General features: G+C 41.2%; 1 protein-coding gene across 7 annotated transcripts in view; it reads left to right on the forward strand.

The window, feature by feature from the left end:
- The window catches only part of creb5b (cAMP responsive element binding protein 5b), a 327968-nt gene that overhangs the window by 194223 nt on the left and 107345 nt on the right, over positions 1-26400 (forward strand). For 6 of the 7 annotated variants that reach the window (XR_012095754.1, XM_073024470.1, XM_073024474.1 and 3 more), the window contains 2 exons: positions 18249-18335; positions 19495-19527. Coding sequence is in view for 6 of the 7 variants with exons in the window: in XM_073024470.1 (XP_072880571.1) it covers positions 18249-18335; positions 19495-19527 (120 nt within the window). In the remaining variant the exon portion in view is untranslated. The remainder of the gene's footprint in view (positions 1-18248; positions 18336-19494; positions 19528-26400) is intronic. The other variant, XM_073024472.1, reaches the window with a different exon arrangement.

The following is a 26400-nucleotide window of genomic DNA, read 5'->3' on the forward strand; positions in this document are numbered from 1 at the left end:
ATCTTAGCAATTGTTGAGTAACTGTTCAACCCTTTATGTAGTCTTACTGATAAGGTTCAGTATTCTGGCACCACAGAAAGCCAAATTAATTTCAACAAGTATACAATATAATACAATCATAACTTCCCAGGAGAAAGATTGAAAATAGTCTGGCAGTTTGAATATTTGGAAGCTAATAAGGGACCAGTCAGACATAAGGTGGGTTGGATGCTTAAAATCATGCTTTCATGGAGTTTAGAGATGTGTGCAGAGTGACATAAGAACTAGGCCATTCAGCCCATTGGGTCTGCACCGCCATTTGATAATGGCTAATAAATTCTCTTTCAACCCTATTCTCCTGCCTTCTCCCAAAACCTTTGATCCTCTAATTTATTAAGCACCTGTCAACCTCTGCTTGAAATGTACCCAATGACTTGGCCTCCATGGCTATATGTGGCAATGAATTCCACAAGCTCGCCACCCTGCAGCTAAAGAAATTCCTCCTCATTTCTGTTCTAAAGGGACATCCTTTTATTCTGAGGCTGTGCCCTCTGGACCTAAATTCCCCCACTCTAGTAAAAAAAGCTCCTCTGCTGTCCATTCTATCTAAGTATTTCAATATTCAATAGGTTTCAATGAGATCTCCCCTCATTCTTCTAAACTCCAGTGCCAGAGCCATCAAACATTCTGGAATAGATTTTTGGCTATTGATTAAAGAATAGGAGATTGAATAAGCAAGCTTCCTATTTGTTATCACCTACAATGAGTTGTCATTGCAGAATAATCTCATTTCCCACTTTATTTGCAAACTACAGAGGTCCCAATTCAAACTCAGTCCAGAGTTGACAAAACAGACACTACAATCAATTCCTGTTAATTTAAAAAAAAACAGAACTGTATATCCATTGCTCCTGATATTGTTCACTTATACTAATACAGTACGTGTGCATATTTGGGTTTTAAATGAGCGTAAGAATTAAGTTTGAATAACCTTGTCAAGGTTCATTGATCAAACTTGTCATTTGACCTACGACTAACTTTTAGCAGAAAGTCAATGGATTAATGAAAAGATGATCATACTAAAATGAGTATGTCTTTTTCAAAGTTCAAAGTAAATGTATTATCAAAGTACGCATTTGTCAACGTATGCTACCCTGAGATTCATTTTCTTGTGGGAATTCACATTAAAACAAAGAATGCAATAGAATCAATGAAAAACTACACACAAAGACTGACAAGCAACCATTGCGCAAATACAGAAAAAGCAAATAAAAAGAAGAAAGAGAGAGAAAGAAGAGAACATGAGTTGTAGAGTCCTTGAAAAGTGAGTCCATAGGTTTTGGAATCAGACCATTGTTGAGGTGAGTGAGGTTATGTATGTTGGTTCAGGAGCCTGATGGCTGAGGGGTAACAGCTGTCCCTGAACCTGGTAGTGTGGGTCCTGAGGCTTCTATACCTCTTATCCAATGGCAACAGCGAGAAGAGAGCATGGTCTGGATGGTGGAGGTCCTTGATGGTAGGTGCTGCTTTCTTAGGGCAGCGCTCCTTGTAGATGTGCTCACTGGTGGGGAGAGCTTTTCCTGTGATGGGCTGGGATGTATTTTACTACTTTGTGGGCTTTTCTGTTCTTGGGCACTGGTGTTTCCATGCCAGGCTATGATGCAGAAAGCTTTATTTAATATAGAATTCTAAAGAATGCCACTAATAATATTTGCTTCAATCATTTATTTTGCTTTTCTCCATACAAATAGTTAAATAGACCTTAGAAACTGTAAACATATACTAGCCACCTTCCACCTTCTTGGCAGGGCACCATTTCGATAGCAATTTTCATGGAACTGTGAATGCTGTTTTTGGCAACGGGTAGTAATTCTCTGGTTAAATACCATGATATAGGCACCACTGCATTCCAGCCTTGAGCAACGTTGATTAATGAGTTTTATTCTGCATTGCCAATAAAAGGTGTTCATTTTACACCAAATTAATTCAGCGGAATAAAATTGAAAATTCTTCATTGGGCACAAATGCTGATTTTTTTTTTTGTCTTTGAAAGGCACGCTTGACTGGGTAATAATTTCATAATTACAAGCAAGTTAAGTCAATATTTAGAAGAAGTCATTAGAACGTGAAGACGCATATACAGAGAAATGAAGTCCAACTCCATTCAGAGGCTTCATTATTCACAGGACCAGAACAATCTCAGCTACTGTTTGCAGATGTGAAACACTGAGGAAACCACTCCTTACTTTATACACATAGTACAAAGTTCAAAGTACATTTAGTGTCAAAGAATGTATGAAATATACAACCTTGAGGTCTGCTTGTTTACAGGCAGCCTCAAGGCAAGAAACCCGAAAGGACCCAATTAAAAAAACACAAATTATGCAAACAATAGAAGCAAGCAACAACATTCTCAACCAAAATGAGTCCTTTGATCCAAAGCCTGGAGCAGCCTGGAGTATAGCATTGGAACCGTAGAGAGAGGAGTCACTATCGTAGGAGAGCAGGTGAAATTGGCTCTCACCTTTGATCCTGACACCCTGTCTTTCCACTATATTGTTTAAATTATCCAAACAGCGTATCATACCTTGCACTAGGACCCGGGCATGACTGCAGTGAAAGCCTCGGCTCTAGAACACGCCACCTAGTGCCTCGCTCTGGGCCCAGATTTCAGCGCCCAGCTGCAGCTGCTCTTGATTTCTCCACATCGACTGGTTTTTATTGTGAAAATATTTAATCATTATATTTATATAAATGTATAATCATTAGATAACCCAGAGCACAGGGTCTGCAGTTATTTGTGTTTTGAAGGGGAGGGAGACAGTAGCCATTTTCAACAATACAAGAGGCTAATACGCAAGGGCTGAAAATCTGAAAACAAAATTACTGGCAAATGTGGTAAATACGCAGATACTCTGACAGCAAAGGATGAGGTTGTGCCCACCAGAGTGGATGGAAGAGCATGAAAGGAAGAGAATAAGATAAGCTCAGATAAGAGAATAAGATAAGCTCAGATAAGAGAATAAGATAAGCTCAGAGAGAGAAACAGGACAAAGATGGCTACGGCAGTGAGATTTGTGGCCTGGTGGATTGAAACCAGCAAAAGAAGCAGCAAAGACAGTTGAGTAGTGATTTCAGTCCTGATGACATGAGATGGAAATTGAAAGGTCAAGGTAGAGGAGCTGAACGAGGTGACTGACAGTTCCCATATTTCTGAATGACATAGAAGAGTACATGGAGCTTAGAAAAATAGAGGGCTATAGGTAAGCCTACTAATTTCTAAGGTAGGGACATGTTTGGCACAACTTTGTGGGCTGAAGGGCCTGTATTGTGCTGTAGGTTTTCTATATTTCTATGTTAGGACCATTTTAGTTCATTGAGACCAGGTCTGATCACAGACCAATCCTTTTTAGCCCACTTTTTACACATTAACATTTACACGGAGCTCTGAGTCTGCATGGGTACTCAAAGCTCCATTGTCTCTGTATACACATCTGAATCTGGGTCTGCTGGAAGCCGAAGAGTATGGAATGACTTGGGTTAGAGGACTGTGCATGTGCATTGATGGATAGGAAGGAACAGAGACGTTTTTCCTGTTGTTGCTTTGTGGCTTTGTAAGTTCGTTTTTGTTGTGTTCTGTGTTGGTCTGCCAAGTATTGTTGGCACTTGCAGGCTGCCCCCAGCATGCCCTTGGCTGTGTTGGTTGTTAATGCAAATGATACAATTCAATTTAAGTTTTGTTGTACATGTCATAAATAATCTTGAATCTTGCTCAACCAATCCCTCCATATTCCCATCAGCTCCCACCACATTCTACCAGTTATTCACTCAGTAGAAGCAATTTACATTAACTTAACTTCATGTCTTTGGTAAGAGGGTGGAACCTAAAACATCTGGAGGAGACCTGCACAGTCATAGGGGGGAAAGGCAGACACTGAGCTGTGCCTCTCTTTCACACAGCCAAGTTCAGGTGTTGATCCTGGAGTTCAAGTAATTCTTTCTTTTGATCCAGCCTGGATGCACTGATCCTCATGGTGGGAGAACACATACCAGTCCTCATCAAGGGGCTAGCAGTGAAGCACCTTCAGGTTCCTGGGTGTCTACATCTCTGTGGATCTCTGCTGGGCCCTGCAATTACAAAAAAGACATGACAGCAGTCATGGTTCATTAGAAATTTGAGGAGATTTGGTATGCCACCAAAGACACAAGCACATCTCTACAGATGTACTATGGAGAGCATTCTGACATGTTGCATCACCGTCTGGTATGGAGTTGCCAATGCACATGATCGGAAAAGCTGTGGAGGGTTGTAAAATCAGCCAACTCCATCATGGGCATGAGCCTCTCCACCATTGAGGACATCATCAATAGGCAATGCCTCAAAACGGTGGCATCTATCTTTAAGGACCTTCACCCTCTTATTGCTACCAGCAGGCAGGAGGTACAGGAGCCTGAGGATACACTCTTAATGTTTTAGGAATTGCTTCTTCCCCTCTGCCATCAGATTCTGAATGGACCATGAACACTACCTCACTTTTTGCACTACGTATTTAGTTTTTTATACTTCTTATTGTAACTTCTAGTAATTTTTAGGTATTGCACTGTACTGCTGCTACAAAACAATAAATTTCACAATATGCACAAGTCGCTAATAATAGACCTGATTCTGATTCTCATCTTGTCTGCACCACATGGAAATATAGAATGGAGAAGAGTTACGGTTAGTTACTGCCTGTTACGCTGCTGACTTTTAGGGCAGCTATTTTTGCTGGTAACCATATGTCAAAGGTGCACACAAAGTAAACACAAGAGGTATTGCAAATGCTGGAAATCCAGAGCTACACATGCAAAATGCTGTAGGAACTCAGCAAGTCAGGCAGCATCTATGGAGGCGAATAAACAATTGAAACTTTCAGCTGATACATCGAGATGGGAAGTGAATGAGGAAGAAGTTGTTAGAGTATAGTATTATCCATTTCTGCACCAGTGGTCTTTCTCACCTTGGCTCTGAACTCCATTATTAAGTATTGAATCCTTCAGTTCAATTTTGCGATTCACTTGAGGAAGAACTTTTCCCCTTTCCTTTCCTTTCCTGTCCTAAAGAAGGGTCTCAGCACAAGATGTCAGATGTTTAATCAGACAAGAGAGCATTTAGGCAAATGAATAACTGTAGAAAATAGTATTAAGCAAATGTGTGGCAGGTGGATAATGGCACCCTAATGCCCTAAGTAGGTTCTTGTAGTTAACTTCAGCAGGACACTAGTTCACCTCAGTGGAGCCAGCAGTAATAGAGAGAGACCAGAAATTACTACAGAATTTCAGCATGGGTGTTTCAAGCAGTTTTATACCCCCAGCATAGTTTGAACCCAGAGCATTGTAGCTCAGAAGTAAGAGGGTTAATCAATGAGTTTACTTGCACCTATTGTAAGGGCTTCTACAGAATATAGTATTTCTCCCTTGGGGTTCTCACTTTTGACAACAGATGCATTTCTAAAAAAGAGTTTCCACAGAATTCAACTTCCTTTTACATTCAAGTGAAAAGTTAACTCTGTGTGGAGTGCACTCTTGCATTAAAAACAAATACCAAGGTTTCACTGCGTGTTTTATTCACCCAAGTACCACTAGCATTATTAACATGAAGGCAGGAGGACTAGCAGTGAGATTTTTGGCCCAAGTTCCAATGTTCAAAGTTTGAAGTATATTTGCTATCAAAGTACGTTTACCATATACAAGTGTGAGGTCCATCTTCTTACAGACAGCAACAAAACAAAGAAACACAATAGAATCCACAAAAAGTCCACACGCAACAAAGAGCGACAAACACCCATTGTGCGAAGAAAGCACAAATTGTACAAGCGGTGAAAATGTAAACATGTAATACACAGAGCATGAACAGCAATAAGTCCACAGCCACAGAGCCCGTTCAGCCGGTCCACGAGCCCAATGGCTGCAGGATTTCGCTGGAATTATGATCATGGAAATTCTAGATTAAGATAAAGAGATTAACTTTATTTGTCAATTATGCATTGAAGCGTACAGTGAAATGAGTCACTTGTGTTGCCAAGCGCAAGAGTCACCATGTTTCTGGAGTCAAAACTGCATGCCCACCACTTAGTAACCCTAATTCATACATCCTTGGATTGTTGGAGGATGTGGGAGTACCTGGAGGAAATGCACATGGTCACAGGGAGACCATACAACTCCATGTTTTACCAGGATGCTGACTGGACTAAAGAACATGTCTTATGAAGACAGATAAAGCATGCTAGGGCTTTTCTGTTTGGAGCCAAGGAGGATGAGAGGTGTACCAGATAATCAGAGACTATTTTCCCAGGGCAAAAGTGGCTCATGCAAGAGGGTATCATTATAAAGTGACTGGAGGAAAGTTTAGGGGGATGGTAGGTTTTTTTGACAGTGAGTGGCAGGTGCATTAACACACTGCCAGATGTCATGGAAGAGGCATTTAAGAGACTCTTAGATAGACACAATGATGATTAAAATAAAATGGAAGGCTATACAGGAGGGAAGGGTTAGATTCAAGATTGTTTAATGTCATTTCCTGTGCACAAGTGTAAGGAGAGCAAAATAATTGTTACTCCGGATCCTAGGAAATGGTTATCACAGGAGAGCCCAACTTTAAATACATGGATGGAAATTACAATGGACATTTACAAAATGGAGAAGATAACAGCATCTGTTAATCATAAGCTGGAACAATTTGATTCATACTGGGAAAAATGGTTTAACTACATAATGCCTCATGGGCCTGATTTTATTCTCACAAATCAATGAATATGTTGTTAAAAAAAAGATCACTCCCTACTTGTACATAGTTCTTTCCTTTTGCTTGTTTTTTCTTTCCACTCTTTTCTATAAGTGTATACCTCAGATAAATACTTTGTAGAGATTTGTGATATATATGATTATATGATATATATATACAATGTCTGAAATACATCTTATGGAAATGTTTGTTTGATGATGAACTTCAATAAAAAAATAAATTACCAAAAAAAAACAAAATACAAAAGATAAAGAGCACAATAATATTAAACAATAACTATAAATATACAAGAGCTTATATACTTAGATTGGTTTCATGTCCATGAAGTGACACTAGGCTGTACATAAGGTAACTGACCCAAAATAATTTAGTGGTGGAATTAGTGGATGGAGGTGTTGATCAGCCTTACTGCTTGGGGAAAGTAACTGTTTTTGAGTCTGTTGATCCTGGAGTGGATGCATCCTCCTTGTTAGGAGTGGGATAAACAGTCTATGAGGATGTGTGAGATCCTTCAGAATGTTACTGGCACCTTATGTTCTTGCTGTTGGGTAGGCTGGTGCCAGTGATGTGTTGGGCAGTTTTGATTACCCACTGTAGAGCCTTCCTGTCTGCTGCAATACAGTTACTATACAGTTACAATATATTGCACTATACAATACAGTTACATAGTACAATCTGTACTATGCTGTGATGCAGCTTGTTGGGATGCTGTCTTCTGTACATCTGTAGAATGACGTGAGTATGGATGTGCAAAGCCCAGCTCTCTTCAGCCTCCTCAGAAAGTGGAAGTGTTGCTGAGCTTTCCTGACTGTGTAGGATACGTTCTGGGACAGTGCAAGCTTGTGTGTGTTGTACACTCCTAAGACTTTGAAACTGTTTTCAGTTTCCACTGCTGTGTCGCCGATATAAAGGGGGATGTGAGTGGTGTGTGTTCTTCTGAGGTCGAGAACCATCTCCTTTGCCTTGTTGACATTCAGGAAGAGGTTATTTGCCAGGCACCAGCCTTCGAGCTCTTGCACCTCTTCTGTGGGCTGTCTCATTGTTGGTAATGTGCCCCGACACTGTCATGTCGTCGGTGAAGCTGGCAATGTGATTGCCCGGGTGTTTGGCCGTGCAGTCATGTATGAGCAGAGTGTACAGCAGTGGGCTCAGCTCTCAGCCCTGGGGGTGGGGGAGCACCCTTTTTAAGGATAATGGGGAGGGAAGAGCAGTTCTACATCCTGACTATCTGAAGTCAGGATCCTAGAGTAGGTTCAAAGGTCAACAAAGGCCTGTACTGTATTGTTATGTTCAATGTAACTTTTTTGTAAAAGCCTATCTCCCTTTTCCACTACCTCCCTAACTGTCCCTACATTCAAGTACTGTACTGCAATTTAATTGATACTGCTAAACAGGAGAAGCAGGAACAGCAGCAACAAACGATTACTTTTAGATTTATCTTGGAGTAGGTTAAAAGGTCGGCACAAGATCGTAGGCCAAATGGCCATACTGTGCTGTAAGGTTCTCTGTTGCCAAACCCATACCAAATGTAATCACTGCCACCACCCACCTTCTACCTCAGCTCCCCACCATCCACCACTGTTTTCTGATATAACTTAAAGTTCAAAATAAATTTATTATCAAAGTAGGTTTATGTCACCATAGACTACCATGAGATTCATTGTCCCATCAACTCTCATCATTGCCATTTATTCCAAGTCTAACTTGTACTTCTTCCTCCCCCATCTACAATAATTATTTCAGTCCTTTCTTAGTTCACCCCCATCCCGCTTCCTTTTCTATTGTGATGATGCACTGAACAATTAAATTCTGTGATTGTGGAGCTAAGGCGTGAGAGTCATTTGCTCGAACTTTAGATGTTCTGTTGAGCATAGATCCTTGAGTGGGATCCATGGTAGACTTTGCCTGCCATGATCCTGAGACAAACTGATGCAGAAGGCTACTGAACTCAGACTTGCTGAGGCATGTCAACTAACGCTCATAGCTTTTACTCCCCGCACAGATTGGCAGTTTAAGATTCATAGTGAAACTACTTGTTTTGGAATCAAGTCTGTTCTTTTCACATTCCCGACAATGGTCGCTTGTGTAAACAAAGAAATCATATCTTGTTAAGGCGCACAAGATGATAAGGAGCAAAGAGCACATGGGTAGCCAGAGACATTTTCCCAGGTCAGAAATGGTTAACATGAAGGGGCATGATTTAAGGTGATTGGAGGAAAGTGCAGGGGGGATGTTAGAGGTAGGATCTTTACACAGAGAGTGGTGGGTGCATGGAACACCCTGCTGGGAGTGGAGATAGAGGCAGATACATTTGGAGCATTTAAGAAGCTCTTAAATAGGCAAATGGATGACTGAAAAATGCAAAGCTATGTAGGAGAGAAGGGCTAGATTAATCTTGGAGTAGGTTAAAAGCTTGGCACAAAATGGGCTGTATAGCCACACTGCACTGTAATGTTATGTTATATTCCTTGAAATAGAAGGGTTTCCAATTTTATATGATAGTGTTTGTTAGATTTAATTGCAATTGTGTGAGTTCATAATGTCCAGAACTGTGGTAATCTGCTACTATGAAACTAAAGAACCAAGGATCAACTTTATTCGCCATATACGTTTATACGTGTTAGAAGTTTGCAGTGGTGTGTTGGTCAGGACGTGACACGCAATAAAAAAAAACAATATTTTAAAAACAGACGAGTTCATCGTTGGTTTTTTCACAAGTTCAGTTTAGCAGGTCTTTCTGTTCTTTTGATGATTTCAAAACCTTGCACTCATTCTCAAAAAGTTTTGCTGTGACACATTCATTCTCATCCATTAATAGCAGTCACAGTCAATGACTTCCCTTACTAAACTGCTTCCTACTTTAGTTTCATAATGAATGAGAACAGATTTTTTTTGAAGTTTAAAAAAAAAAGAGTTGTTTTCCAGCTTTTCAGGCTTCTGCTCTAAAATTTAGATTTACTTGTTTTTAGAAACTAATCTTTTACACAGTGATTTTACTTAAAGGTGAGGGGTAGAATAATGTTGGAACATTCTGCCGTACAGGCGAGTTACTTCTGAGGGAAGTTTTCCTTTACCTCTGGGCTTTGTGACGTGTTTTGTTTTACTACATTAATATCATACTGAAAGATATAATCATGGGCTGTATTTGCTTGTTATTGATAAGGAATAATTCTCAAATGAAAATATTGAGGGTTCTTAAAATGATTTTAGTTGGAAAAATGTATATGATTTTTAAAGCCGTTACTGTTATGCTGATGAAGGGTGTTGGCCTGAAACGTTGACTATTTATTCCCCTCCACAGATGGTGCCTGAATTTCTGAGCTTCTCCAGTATTTTGTGTGTGTTACTGCTCCGCTGCAGTTTTAAAATGATTTTCTCCAGACCCTCAATGAGTACATTGAACTGCTTGTAAGAACTGGCCCCTTGCCTACAATGTTGAACTAAGCAGATAGGCCTGAGTGACTGTAGCATATTTAATTAAACTTATTTCAAGTTGCAGAATCAGCTTTTCTGCCACACCAGAATGGCATGCCACTTGGTGTAATCTTTGTGTCTCACTGGACGTGCTTGGTGGTTTCTGGTCAGATTCAGAATCAGTATCAACTTGATTATCATTGTCTTACATAATGTAAAATTTGTGGTTTTGTGGCAGCAATACATTACAAAGATATAAAACATTACTATGAATTATAAAGCATATCGCACAGAGGCAAAGGGAATAGTGAAGTAGTGCCCATGGACTGTTCAATAACCTGATGGCAGGGCTTGAAAACTGCTCCTGAATTGCTGAGTGTGGTTCTTCAGGCTCCTGTAACTCTTCCCCACAGGTAGTAATGAGCAAAGGGCCTGATCCAAAATGCGATTGTCCTTGATAGAGGCTGCCACCTTGAATCACTGCCTGTTGAAGATGTCCTCAATGGTAGGGAAGGTTGTGCCCATGATGGAGCTGGCTGAGTGAACAACACTCTGCAGCCTCTTGCAATGTTATGCACTGGAGCCAACATGCCAAGCTGCGATGCAACTAGCCATAATGCATGCATCAATAAAAATTTGCAAGACTCTTCGATGGCATGCGAAATCTCCTCCAACTCCAGAATAAGGAGAGCCATTGGTGTGCCTTCTTCATGATTGTTGGGCTCTGGACAGATCCTCTGAGATGTTGTGTATTTAATATTTCAGTAATCTTGTTTATATATTGTTTGATTAAGCATTCTTGGTTGTTTAAACAGTTCATTCCAGGTTGAAGGAATAAATACATGAATTGCAGTCGCTATCATGCTACCAAGTGACACATGCCCACTTTGCTTAAAGTAAACTCGAAGTTAGACTTGCATTTTTGGACTCCCATGTCTTTCCTTGAATTAGTTTAATGTTTTGAAGTTACAAAACATAACAATATTCAGGAGCTTAAAGCTGCTCAGTCTTTCCACTGCTTCATGAGGATCAGTGTGTGTTCTCCCAACTTCCCCATCCTGAAGTTCACAGTCAGATCCTTGGTCTTACTGATGCAGAGGGTGGGGTTGTTGTTGAGACACCAATCTATCTCACTCCTGTACGCTGCCTCATTGCTATCTGAGATTTTACCAACAACAGTCATTCCATCTGGAGTCCAGGACCTAAGATGTAGGAGCTGAATTCTGCCCACTGAGTTTGCTCTGCCATTCTGTCGTGACTGATTTATTATCCCTCTCCACCCCATTGTCGTGCATTTGCCCCATAACTTGATAATAGTTGGTTTTATAAGCTGTACCTAGCCATGCAGTCATCATTGTAGAGAGAGCAGAGCAGTTGTTAATGTCTGGGACATGGTAGGCTGAGAAAATGATTTTAATTTAGAAACAACCCCACTGCAGTTATGAATCAGAAAGACTCTATGGTTAGTATCAGCCAGTTAATAATAATAATAATAATTCTAATAGTAAGTATTTTATTAATCCCAACTGGGAAATTCTTTCGTTACAGCAGCAACATTTAAAAACACACTTAGCAGTGTGCAGATTTAACTAATAATAAAGTGTATGTCTCTGTCTGCTCGGACGATCTTAAAGCCGGGTATGGTAGCACTATGCTCCGTGAAATGCGCGTGTCGCCGGGTCTCAGTTAAGCACAAAAACACTGCACTCCCAGTATTTCTTCTGGGTCTTAATCAGTGCACCAAGCTTGTCTATCTTATTTCTCAAGGACCTCACGTTTCCCCATGACGATCTCAGGGATAAAAGGTGGGTATTTCCTCCTCTTAACCTTAACCTTCGCTCCAGCCCTGCAGCCTTGGCGTCGCCTCCCTGGCTCGTGCGGCATCTTCAGCCATACGCCAGCAGTAGCGACGGTTCACACAGCTCAATCAGCCGGTCTCTGGAATAATCACAACCTTCGCTCCAAGCACAAGGTAGCCATCACAAATGGTCCCGGCACACAATAATGCAGAATGACACACAAGAAAACATAAAAATAACAGAAAATAATATGAAAACTGACAAAAACACAGCAACAAACTGCCACTAGCAGTTTGACATCATCTTGCAAATAAGCCGATGACCATGAGCTCATCATTCTTTAATCTCAGTCCATGGTCGCCAATTTGTAACTGCATACTGGAAATTAAAAAGGCAGGATGCTGAAAAAGCTCAACCAATCAGGCAGCGTCTCTGGAGGGTTCCTTCGTTCGTTTGTTATACGTTCTGTCGTATGACAAAGGCGATCATCTTTCCATGAGCATGATTGTTTTAGGCAAATTTTTCTGCAGAAGTGGTTTGCATTGCCTTTTTCTAGGTAGTGTCATTACAAGACAGGTGACTCCAGCCACTGTCAATACTCTTCAAACATTGTCTGCCTGACGCCAGTGATCACATAACCAGGATTTGTGATACGCATCTGCTGCTCATAGGACCATCCGCCACCTGCTCCCACGGCTTCACATGACCCTGATCGGGGAGGGTCTAAGCAGGTGCTACACCTTACCCAAGGGTGGCCCGCAGGCTAGCGGAGAGAAAGAACACCTCACACCTCCTTCGGCCGAGACGTATCTCGCCACCCCATCTGGAAGGTTAAGCGTATTATTTCAAATTTCCACCATCTGCAGTTTAAAACAAAGTCAACCTGTAGACGGTGCTGGCCTTCTAGGCCTTGGAGACCGGGGCTGTGATCAGTGAGAAGTCTGGGTGAGCTGGAGGCATGCTTTCTGTAGGCTGGAGGACAGGCTGCTGCTGTTGCACTGGGCTGAAGGCTGAGGGGACAAACCACTGTTGTGTCTAAGCTGCACAGGTGTGCAGCCACGTAGTAACTGAAATGCTCCCGCAAATATAGCCTCTGTTACCGCACAGCTGGGGCGATCTTTTCTATAATCTTAATATAAAGTGCCATGCAGTTTCTAGGCCGTGTAAAGATAAATAAATAAATAAATAAATAGAAATCTCCTGCTCAAAGCAGTGGTTGGTCTGTGCTGTTGTGTACGGAACAAAATGGAGAGAACATTGTAAGACATGTTTAACCTGTCAGGGGAGTGATAATTGGAAGGGATGTTTTGTCCTTGGTGAATTCAAATTTCTCGCGTGGTGCTGGAACTGCATCTGGGAATGGAAATTTTCTGGCTCCTCTTGCAAGGTGCAAGGTGTTAGGGTTCAGTCAGTATTTTGGGTCAAGATCCTGCACCAGGACTGAGAAAGAACAGGAAAGCTTGACAGGATAGCAGTATGCAAGGAATGGGAAATAGGCTGGGTGGGTAACGTGTAGGTGCAACCAAATGGGGAGAGGATGATGGGCAGGGGCTAGGTAGTTGGAACAGTGCCCAGTAAATAATACTAGTGAGGGAAGGGAATGTTGGGCAAATGGAACCAGGTATAATATCCAAGAAAAAGAAATCATGATACTGTATCCAAATTGTGGAATCAGAACAACGTTTGGGGCCCTCTGTTATTCATGGTCAAACATGGATGTTGCATCCCAGATGTCTACTTGATACGCAGGGCAAGGCAGTACAAAATGGAGAGCGAGCTGTTGCCCATGTAGCAGGCTGCCCCTCTCCACATAGCTGATGAATATAAAGAATGGCGGAGACCTGGGTACCAGTGGCATCAAAGGAGTTGCCAGTTAGTGTTTGAACTCAGTGTAGGACTGCCTTAGGGGCTCCAGCTCCGGATTTTTCCCTCAGGGTTTAATCCTGAAGCCTTCCCCATGAGTGGGTATAGCTGCAAGGAAGTGGAGGTTTGAGATCAGAGTTTTCCTTCTCCTAGATGAGCTGCCAACCATAGCTGATTGGACCCATCTGCCCAAAGCAACTGGTTTTAAGATGCCAGTAACCCGCCTTTGCCCCTTTTCCTGTCAGTAGAAATGGTTCTACCAGGTTTAATAGCTACATGTGAAGGCCAGGAGCTGGACTTGGTTGTCAGAGGCTATTTGAAATGCATTTAATAGGTAGTGGGAGCTTATCCCCACTATTGCCCCTGGCTATGACAACCTTAAGCAACTGAACAACATTAAAAAGGGTTATTTAACTACAGGGGAATACAAAAGGTAACCGAGGGAAGGGATGGTAGTGTAGCAGTTATTGCATTACTTTACATCGCCAACTGTAAAATAGGGGTTCAATTTCCGATGCTGCCTGTAAGGAGTATGTATGTGGAAAAGGAGAAATTGGTGTTAGCAGAACACTGCATTTGCAATGGCCATAGGATCGACTTCGATGAAATAAAACTACTGTGCTGCACCAGTGGCTTTTGGGAATGCCTGGTAGACGTTTGAAACCAGTGAAACACAATTAGGGGAAAGGAACTTTAACAAAGATGAAGGTCTCGCTCCAAGTAAGAACTGGAATTTGATTGTAAATAAGGTGGGAGAGCCAAAACCTGATTGGATGATGAGGGATGGACAATGGAGGTATAAATACCACCAGACTAGACACGCCCAGGCATCATCCCTGAACAAGATGGCAGAGTTTGTCATTGAAACGTTGGTTATAATCAATACCTGTACCCAGCTGGAAGCCTGAGGAGTGTTTATTTGAGTTTGTATGTTCTTCCCATGAAAGCATCGGTTTCTTCCAGGCACTCTAGTTCCACGTTTCAAATTCCAAAGATGTACAATTAAGCTTAGTGAGTTTTGGTCATGCTATGTTGGCACTGGAAGCACGGCAACATAGAACATAGAAAACCTCCAGCACAATACAGGCCTTTTGGCCCACAATGCCGTGCCGAACATGTATTTACTTTAGAAATTGCCCAGGGTTACCCCTAGCCCTCTATTTTTCTAAGCTCCATGTACCTATCCAAGAGTCTTTTAAAAGAGCCTATTGTATCTGCCTCCACCACTATCGCCAGCAACCCATTTCACGCACTCACCACTCTCTTCATAAAAAAACTTACCCCCCACCCCCTGACATCTCCTCCGTACCTACTTACAAGCACCTTAAAACTGTGCCCCCTCATGTTAGTCATTTCAGCCCTGGGGGAAAAAGCCTCTGACTATCCACACAATCAATGCCTCTCATCATCTTATACAGTAACATACGTGGGCTGCCCCCAGCGTATCCTCGCTGATTTGATTTGACACAAATGATACATTTCACTGTATGTTTCAATGTATATGTGACAAATAAAAAAGATAATCTTTCATCTTTAATTTTTAGTCCAATGTTGTTTGGGTCTCAGCAGGATTACAACCTTTATTTCTCTTGATGATGATGTTGTAACCGAGGAGGAAAGCCCAGAGTTAGAAGTATTAGTAGAGGATTCTACCATAATGTTAGATGGTTTGGAGTTTGGTCCACATAGGTTGAACTTATGGTACATAAAATGGTGTAATTCTAAACATGAGATTCTGCAGATGCTGGAAATCCAGAGTAATATACACAAAATACAGGAGGAATTCAGCAGATTGGGCAGTATCTATGGAAACGAATAAAGAGTCGACTTTTCTGGCTGAGATCCTTCATCAGTTCTGATGAAGTGATGAAGATTCTTTATTGCTGGCTTCCTCCAGCGAGGTGAAATTTTAATTTTGCATTACAGACTGAAAAGGCTGATTGTGGTTTTCAGATGTGTTTAGAAAGATGTGCGAGAGCAACAAATTAGTAATATTATTTTACATTTTGCCAGTCTCTCCCTTCTCTTTCCTGAAGGTACTGACTGTTGAAGATGCATATGTCAGTCTGTGGTGGGGCCTGGCTAACATGGGCCTTATTCATGTTTGAGTTACGACAGCAAGTGTCAAGCTTTTCATCCAACAGACCACACAAACAAGTTTGATCCAGTTCTGATTCAACGTCTGCACATTCGCTTGGATTAGCTCTCCTTGGAATGAAGAGCTTAACCAATTTTCCTCCCTCTGTGTGAGACATCGAAGCACGTTAAAGCACTTTCTCCTACTCCGTCAGCCAAAAGCAGACATTTTTTGTCAAGTGAGACAGTTAGTGAACTTCAAAATACTCCCATCTTTCTTTAAGCCAATAATGAAGTATAGTTTAGAATACAGCTTTCATGATTAAAGCAGGTGGAATAATTCTCAAATTGTGAAACTTGCAAAATTAATGCTTGATTTTTCAGTAATTATCATTGATTGTTTATAAAAGTTATAAGTAAAAGGAGCAGAGGTAGGTCACCCAGCCCTTTGAACAACTCTGCCATTCATCATTCATCTTCTACCTCTGGCAATTGCCAGCTCTGTATCCAGATCCCTCCATTCCATTAGTGCCCAGAATTCCATCAACCTCTATTTTGAATGAGCACAATGACTGAGTTTCCACAGATTTCTGGGATTCCAAATGAATTCAAAAAGATCACCACATTCTGAGTGAAGAAAGTTCTGCTCATTTCTGTTCCCTTGTTCTTAAACTGTCCTCCCAGGTCTGAGACACCTCAGTCAGAAATGTCTACACCAAAGTCTAGATATATTTAAACGTGTCTTACTTAACCTGCTTGTTCATATTCAATGACAAGTATAACCCACGATTTTTGTCTTCCAGCTTGTGATTTTAGTAATTACAACCATTCTTGATTTTTGCTTTTTATTTACGATTATTTTGTTGATTAACAAAATAATTTTGATGATTGTTTTGTTGATTATTTGCAAGACCAAGGAGCTGATCATTGACTTCAGGTGAAGGAAACCAGAGATCCATGAACCAGTCCTCATCGGAGGATCAAAGGTGGAGAGGGTCAGCAACTTTAAACTCTTCAATGTTATTATTTTGGAGAACTAGCATGTACGTGCAATTATGAAGAAAGCAAAGCAGCACCTCTACTCTCTTAGAAGTTTGTGAAGATTCAGCATGACCTCTAAAACTTTGACAAACTTCTGTAGATGTTTAATGGAGAGTATATTGACTGGCTGTATCACAGCCTGGAATGGAAATGCCAATGCCCTTGAAAATCCTACCAAAGTAGTGGATATGGCACTGTTCACCACTGAGCTCAAATACACAAAATGTTGTTGCAGGAAAGCAGCATCCATCATCAGGATCCCCACCGCCCAGGACATGCTCTCTTCTCACTACTGCCATCAAGAAGTTGTTACAGGAGACTCACACCACTAGGTTCAGGAACAGTTATTACCTATCAAGCTTTTGAACTGAAGGGGATAACTTAACACATCTTCACTTAACTCATCATTGAAATGTTCCTGCAACCTATGGATTCACTTTCTAGGACACTTCATCTCATGTTCTGATATTTCTTGCTTATTTATTTATTATTATTTCTATAATAATATAAATTATACAGCTATATAAGACCTTGGTTAAACCCCACTTGGAGTACTGTGTTCAGTTCTGGTCACCTCACTACAGGAAGGATGTGGATGCTATAGAGAGAGTACAGAGGAGATTTACAAGGATGTTGCTTGGGTTGGGGAGCATACCTTATGAGAATAGGTTGAGTAGACTTGGTCTTTTCTCCTCGGAGCAACGGAGGATGAGAGGTGACCTGATAGAGGTGTATAAGATGATGAGAGGCAGCGATCATATGGATAGCCGGAGGCTTTTTCCCAGGACTGAAATGGCTAACATGAGGGGACATAGTTTTAAGGTGCTTGGAAGCAGGTACAAAGGGGATGTCAGGGGTAAGTTTTTCACACAGAGAGTGGTGGGTGAGTGGAGTGCACTGCCAGCAAAGGTGTTAGAGGTGGATACAATAGAGTCTTTTAAGAGACTCTTAGATAGGAACGTGGAGTTTAGAAAAATAGAGGGCTATGCGGTAGGGAAATTCTAGGCAGTTTTCTAGAGTATGTACATGGTCAGCATAACATTGTGGGCCAAATGGCCTGTAATTATGCTGTAGATTTCTATGTTCTATGTTCTATGTACAGTTCGTGGTCTTTTGCACTCTGGTTGAATGTCCAAGGTAGTGCAGTCTTTCATTAATTCTATTATGAGTATGCCCGCAAGACAATGAATCTCAGAGTTGTATATGGTGATATATATATCATTTACTTTGATATTTGAACTTTGAATTTTTTTAACTCGCTCTCTGAGACATTTTCCCTCCTTTTTTTAAAGATGGACAGGCAGTTATCGATGAGTTCTAATATCATGGGGATACCTGGACCCCCTCAAGTTCACCAAATGCACTCAGAAGCCAAAATGGTAAGAAACATAAAATTATGTTCAATCTATGGACGTGGATATGTGTGGAAGGATGGAGGGTTCATGTAGAGTTTTGCTCAGCCATGTGCAGTAGTTTTAAATACAGATAAAGATTCAATTAATTATTTGTGGTGTGCTTTTAAAAACTGAACTTTTAGTTGCATAAAGTGTGTATTAGCCAGGATCTATTGAATAATTTGTCTACTGCCTGCTTGGGTGTCCATGGTTTTTCTTTAATAATAGTAATAGCGTATGTCTTGCAGTGTTATGAGAGCAATTAAAAACCAATCAGCTGCGTCCAAAAATGAATGCCATGTTTTTTTGTCTGCAAGAGTATCTGATATGATTGTTCAGCATATTAATTGATCATACTGTCCAGTATTTGCTTTTAAAATATATTTATTGACTATGTTAATTCTTGATCCCTTGTGTTTACGTATCTTTGGGTTTTTGAATGTGTTGTAAATTGTAAAAAAAATCTTGAACATTGATTGTGGACTCAAAGCCAATCCAAATATTAAAGTATTTATGTTGAAACGCATGTTTACTAATATATGGTACAAAATAGAGTAAGGATATCATTGTTTATATACACTCAGAGGCCACTTTATTAGGTAGACCTGTATTTCAGCTCATTATTGCAAATATCTAATCAGCCAATCATCTGGCAGCAACTCAAAGAATAAAAGCACACAGACATGGTCAAGAGGTTCAGTTGTTCAGAACAAACATCAGAATAGGCGTGAAATGCAATCTAAGTGACTTTGCTGTGGAATGATTGTTGGTGGTAGATGGGCTTGTTTAAGTAGCTCAGAAACTGCTGATCTCCTGGGATTTTCACGCACAACAGTCTTTAGAGTTTACAGAGAATGGTGCAAAAAACATCTAGCGGGTGGCAGTTCTGCAAGTGAGGATGCCTTGTTGATAAGGGAGGTCAGAGGAGAGTGGCCAGACCAGTTCAAGCTGACAAGAAGGTGATAGTAACTCAAGTGACCACGTGTTACAACAGTGGTGCGCAGAAAAGTGTCTCTGAACACATCCCATATGTTGAACCTTGAAATGGGTGGGCTACAGTAGCAGAAGACCATGAACATACACTCAGTGGTGACTTTATTTGATATTAAGTATTCCAATGTTTTTTTTATGCTCTGTCTTACAGATCCAAAGCAGAGCTTTCACTTACGTAGATGATGTAAGTGTTCTTAATCACATTTACTGTAGGTAACTTGGTGTAAACAATGTTAGTTTGTTATTGGAGACACAATCTGGTATCTAAAAGTGGCAATAAACGTTCTTGAGGAATTGTTCTCAATATTTTCTGCAACTGGGTGCCATGTCTTTATAGATGTAAATGAAAGTCTACTGGGAAGGCAGAAGTCCAGCCGGACTTAAGGCGGACACCATTGTCTTATTTTATTTCATCTACAGACCGACGACTGTCCAGTTTTGCAGGGTGGCTGCGTGGAAAGACTTGCGCTAGTTATAGAACTCAGCAGCACAGAAATAGGCCATTCAGCCCATCTAGTCCATGCCAAACTATTATTCTACAAGTCCCATTCACCTGCACCTGGACCATATCCCTCCATACTTACTCTCCCACCCATTATTCAAACTTCCCTTAAGTATTAAAATCAAATGTTTTAAATGTTGTATCCATCACTTTTGCTGGCAGTTGTGATAACTTTACTCACCTCAGCTCTGAACTGGAACCTTTGGCAGGGTTTTGGACCGAAACGTCGACTGTACTCCTTTCCTAGATGCTGCCTGGCCTGTTGAGTTCCTCCAGCATTTTGTGTGTGTTGCTCAGATTTCCAGCACCTGTAGATCTTCTCTTGTTTGTCCACAACTTATAGACTCACTTTCAAGGACTCTTTCACTCATGTTCTCAGCATTACTTATTTATTCATTTGATTACACAGTTCTTCGTCTTTTGCACACAAGTTGTTTTTTTCATTGATTCTATTGTATTTATTTCTCTTTTCTATTGAGAAAGTCTGCAAGAGAATGAATCCCAAGTTAGTATATGGTGACATATATGTATTTAATAATAAATTTACTTTGAATTGTTTAGCTCAGAATCAGAATCAGGTTTATTATCTCCAGCATGTGTCATGAAATTTGTTAACTTAGCAGCAGCAGTTCAATGCAATACATAATATAGAAGAAATAAAAAAATGAGTAAACCAATTACATATATTAAAAGGATTAAAAATTGTGCAAAAACACAAATAATATATATTGAATAAAGGAGGTAGTGTTCAAGGGTTCAATGTCCATTTAGGAATCGGATGGCAGAGGGGAAGAAGCTGTTCCTGAATCGCTGAGTGTGTGCCTTCAAGCTTCTGTATCTCCTACCCAATGGTGACAGTGAGAAAAGGGCATATCCTGGGTGCTGGAGGTCCTTGATAATGGATGCTGCCTTTCTGAGACACTGCTCCTTGAAGATTTCCTAGGTACTTTGTAGGCTAGTACCCAAGATGGAGCTGACTAAATTTACAACCCTCTGCAGCTTCTTTTGGTGCTGTGCAGTAGCCCTCCACCTCCGCCACAGACATTGATGCAGCCTGCAGAATTCTCTCCACGGTACAGCTATAGAAGTTTTTGAGTGTATTTGTTGACATACCAAATCTCTTCAGACTCCTAATGAAGTATAGATGCTGTCTTACCTTCTTTATAGCTACATCGATATGTTGGGACCAGGTTAGTTCCTCAGAGATCTTGACTCCCAGGAACTTGAAACTGCTCACTCTCTCCACTTCTGATCCCTCTATGAGGATTGGTATGTGTTCCTCCATCCTACCCTTCCTGAAGTCCACAATCAGCTCTTTCGTCTTACTGACATTCAGTGGCAGGTTGTTGCTGTGACACTACTCCACTAGTTAGCACATCTCGCTGCTGTACGCCCTCTTCTCTCCATCTGAGATTCTACCAACAATATTCCTTCCACACTCTGAGTGAAGAAGTTCTCCCTCATGTTCCCCTTAATACTTCACCTTTCACCATTAACCTGTGACCTCTAGTTCTAGTCTCGCCCAAACTCGGTAGAAAAAGCCTGCTTACGTTTACCCTATCTAGTAGGTCAAAGCTGGGGAGAACAGAGTACTGGTCACCAGCAGAGTCAAATGGGGTGGGAGGGAGGAAGAATACTGACTGAGAATGCAGGACAGTGGATCAGGGTGGAAGGGCAGTCATGCCCACAGTCAGGATGAGGGAACTGTGAAACGTCACAGAGCAGAAAGAATGGGAGGAGGGGTTTGATCATTGGCCATTTGGGATGGAGATGGGATAAGCCCAACATGTCAGCTTGGCAGGGAAGGAGTCAATCACTCAGCAGATTTGCTTGGCATGAAAACACCTACTCAACCACAAGGAGAGATGGGACAGGCCCTTCTCTCCACAATGTTGTGCATATCTTTGAACCTATCTAACCCTTCTCTCCTACATAACCCTCCAATTTTCCTATCATCCATGTGACTATCCAAGAATTTCGTGAATGCTCCTAGTGCAGGGTTCCCAACCTGGAGTCCATGAACCCCTTGATTATTGGTACTGGTCCTTGGCATGAAAAAGTTGGGAACCCCTGCCCTAATGCTTCCTCCTCTACCACCACCCCTGGCAGGGCATTGTGCGCACCCACCACCTGTATTCAATTGGCAGCATAGTTTAAGCTATAACACTGTAAGAATTAGGTGGCGGTAGAGGCCATTTGCCCTTCTTTTCTACTCTTCCATTTGTTGAAATCCAGTGCCATTTTTCTCCAGTATTCCAAAGTCCTTTGGCTCCCCTAATCCGTGCTGTATCACTAAATAAATAAAAAATGAACTAAAAGCCAGCATGCTGTTTGTACTCCAACTGTGAGTTACCTGCAGCTGTCAGTGATGTGAGCACAACACCACCACAACCCTTTAAAAAAAAGTAAAGGTTACCTAATCTGTCACCATTTAGAAAATATTCTGCATCTATGTGTAGTGAACTAAAATTAATGACTTCATATTTTTCCATGTTACGTTCGGTCTGCCATGATCTCATCTCAAAGTGGATAACTTCACTTTTTTCCAAATAATATTGCATTTGTCTTATTATTCCCCACTCACAGGGTTTATACCCTCCTGAAGTCTCTTTACATCTTCTTGAAGCCTGTTTGCATCCTGTCCTCTGCCCATAATCTTCCTGTCATCGGCAAATCTGGAAATTAAACATTTGGTTCCCCTCAGCCAAATCATTACTATAGCTTGTGAATAACTGGGATGCAAGCCCCGAATTCCGTGTTACTTTGTTAGCTACAGTCTACCAACCCAAAAATAAATGTTTGTTGGCTGTGCTTTCCTTATGATAGCCAATTCCCCATCCGTGTCACTATAAGCTTCACAATTGTTTGTGCACTAACTTTCTTGAAAGTACCCCATGAGGGACTTAATTGGAAGTCTTCTGGAGATTTAAATATACATCCATCATCCACCGACTTCCCCTTATCTGTTCTACCAGTCACAGCCTCAAAGATCTCCAGCAGATGACTCAAACATGATATTTTTTCCCATGAGTTCACACTGACCTCTGCTCAATCATGTTATTCTTTACTATGTATTCTGTTATGACATCCTTCATTACAAATTCCAAGTTTTTTCCTGCTACAGACGGGAAGCTGATAAGTCAGCAGTTCCCTGTTTTATCTCACTACCTTTTCTTTAATAATGAGGTCACATTTGCTACTCTGACATGCAGGAACCATTCCAGAATCTATAGAAATTTGGAAGTGTGTGAAGTTACTGTTACTAGGGAGGATTTTCTTGGGCAACTGAAAGGTCTGGAGGTAGATAAGTCATCTAGACCAGATGGCATACACCACTAGGTTCTGAAAGTGATGGCTGAAGAGATCGTGGAGGCATTAGTAATGATCTTTCAAGAATCAATAGATTGTGGAATGGTTCTGCAAGAATGGTAGATTGCAAATGTCACTCCACTCTTCAAGAAGGGAGAAAGGCAGAAGAAAGGAAATTATAGGCTAGTTAGTCCGACCTCAGTGATTGGAAAGATGTTATAATCAATTGTTAAGGATGTGGTTTTGGGGTACATGGTGCCATGATAAATAGTCTGTAGTCTATTGACAAGGTGCCACACATGAAGCTGCTTAACAAGCTATGAGGCCATGATATTGCAGGGAAGATGCTAGCATGGATAAAGCAGTGGCTGACTGGCACGAGGCAAAGAATGGGAATAAAAGGAGTCTTTTCTGGTTGGCTGCCAATGACTAGTGGTGTTCCATAGGGGTCTGTGTTGGGATCGATTTATTTTATATGTTAATAATTTGGATGATCGAATTGATGGCTTTGTTGCAAAGTTTGCATATGTTATGAAGATAGGTGGAGGGGCAGGTAGTTTTGAGGAAGTAGAGAGGTTACAGAAGGACCTAGACAGATTAGGAGTATGGGCAAAGAAGGGGCAGATGGAATACAGTGCCAGGAAGTGTGTAGTCATGCATTTTGGTAGAAGAAATGAAAACGTTGAATATTTTCTAAATGGAGAAGAAATGGAGAAAAAAATTAGGCACAAAGGGATCTTGGGAGTGCTTGTACAAGATTCCCTAAAGGTTAATTTGCAGGTTGAGTCTGGGGTGAGGAAGACAAATATGATGTTAGCACTCATTTCTAGAGGACTAGAATATAAAAGCAAGGATGTAATGTTGAGACTTTAGAAAACATTGGTGAGGCCTCACTTGGAGTATTGTGAACATTTTGGGCCCCTTGTCTTAGAAAGGATATGCTGAAATGAGAGAAGATTCAAAGGAGGTTCACGAATATGTTTCCGGATTTGATCAGCTTGACATATGAAGAGCATTTGATGGCTCTGGGCCTGTATTCACTAGAAGCCAGAAGAGTGATGGTGACCTCATTGAAACCTATTGAATGGTGAAAAGCCTTGATAGAGTGAATGTGGAGAGGATGTTTCCTATGGTGGGAGAGTCTAAGACTAAAGGACACAGCCTCAGAATAAAGGGACATCTTTTTAGGATGAAGGTGAGGAGGAATTTCTTTAGCCAGAGAGTGGTGGATCTGTGGAATTCTTTACCACAAGCAGCTGTGGAGGCCAAGTCCATATGTATATTTATGCAGAGGTTGATAGATTCTTAATTGCTCAGGGCATGAAGGGGTATGGGGAGAAGGCAGGAGATTGGGGCTGTAAGGAAAGATGTATCAGCCATAATGAAATGGTGGAGCATACTCGAAGGGCCAAATGGCCTAATTCTGCTGCTATGTCTTATGGTCCTGTGGAAAGAAGGTAACTGTTGCCTCTATTATTTTTATCAAGTGAAACTGTGGAATTTATTGCCACAAATGGCTGTGGATGCCGTCATTGGGCATAGTTAAAGTGCTTCCTGATGAGTAAGGGAGAAGGCCAGAGAATGAGGTTGAGTCGGATAACAGATCAGCCATAATTGAATGGCAGAGCAGATTCAATAGGCTGAATGGCACATGTCTTATGGTCTTATGATTTATTCAAACTCTATAAATGTCATTCACCATGTACTTGAGCTATATTAGCTTTCAATTTCACCAACTTCTGTTTTATACTTCTATGAAAATTAATTTCTTTAAGCTCCTCGTTATTGTTGGACCCTTGGTCCTTAAGTATTACTTGCAGCTTTCTTGTTTTTTTCTGAGGAAATACACATCATTTTCTCCATTTTCTTGCATCCCATTATAAATTTCCCTGCTCTTATAAAAGACTGAATTTATCATCACTAACCTTTTCCTTTTTACACAGTGGAACAAGATCCTGTAGCCAATTGTTATATTTCTTGCCATTTTTTCTTATATTCTGTCTTTTGGATTATAAACATAGAACAGTACAGCACAGTATGGTCCCTTTGTCCCACAATGTTGTGCTAACATTTTAATCTGTTCTAAGATCAATCTTCTTCACTCTTACATAGCCCTCCATTTTTCTATCATCCATGTTCCTATTTAAGAGTTTCTTAAATGTCCCTATTGTATCTGCCTCTACCACCAACCCTGGCAGCGCTTTCCACACACCCACCACTCAGTTTAACACAAACACAGACCAACTGGACAACACAAACACCTACGTCCGGATGCTGTTCATCAGCTATAGCTCAGCATTTAATACCATCATTCCCACAATCCTGATTGAGAAATTACAGAACCTGGACCTCTGTACCTCCTTCTGCAATTGGATCCTCGACTTCCTAACTGGAAGACCACAATCTGTGCAGATTGGTGATAACATCTCCTCCTCACTGACGATCAACACTGGTGCAACTCAGGGGTGTGTATTTAGCGCACTGCTCTACTCTCTGTATACACATGACTCTGTGGCTAGGCATAGCTGAAACACCATCTATAAATTTGCTGATGATACAACCATTGTTGGTAGAATCTCAGGTGGTGACGAGAGGGCATACAGGAGTGAGATCTGCCAACTAGTGGAATAGTGCCACAGCAACAACCTGGCACTCAACGTCAGTAAGACAAAAGAGCTGATTGTGGACTTCAGGAAGGGTAAGACAAAGGAACACATACCAATCCTCATAGACGGATCAGAAGTGGGGAGAGTGAGCAGCTTCAAGTTCCTGGGTGTCAAGATCTTTGGAACCAACGTATCAATGCAATTATAAAGAAGGCAAGAAGGCGACTATACTTCATTAGGAGTTTAAAGAGATTTGGTATGTCAACAAATACACTCAAAAACTTCTATAGCTGTACTGTGGAGAGCATTCTGACAGGCTGCATCACTGTCTGGAATGTGGGGTGGGAGGCTACTGCACAGGACCGAAAGAAGCTGCAGAGGGTTGTGAATTTAGTCAGCTCCATCTTTGTACTAGCCTACAAAGTACCCAGGACATCTTAAAGGAGTGCTGTTTCAGAAAGGCAACATCCATTATCAAGGACCTCCAGCATCCAGGACATGCCCTTTTCTCACTGTTACCATCAGGTAGGAGGTACAGAAGCCTGAAGGCACACACTCAGCAATTCAGGAACAGCTTCTTCCCCTCTGCCATCCAATTCCTAAATGGACATTGAACCCTTGAACACTACCTCATTTTTTC

This window comes from Hemitrygon akajei, chromosome 20 (genome assembly GCF_048418815.1).
Source record: "Hemitrygon akajei chromosome 20, sHemAka1.3, whole genome shotgun sequence".
Classification (NCBI taxonomy): Eukaryota; Metazoa; Chordata; class Chondrichthyes; order Myliobatiformes; family Dasyatidae; genus Hemitrygon; species Hemitrygon akajei.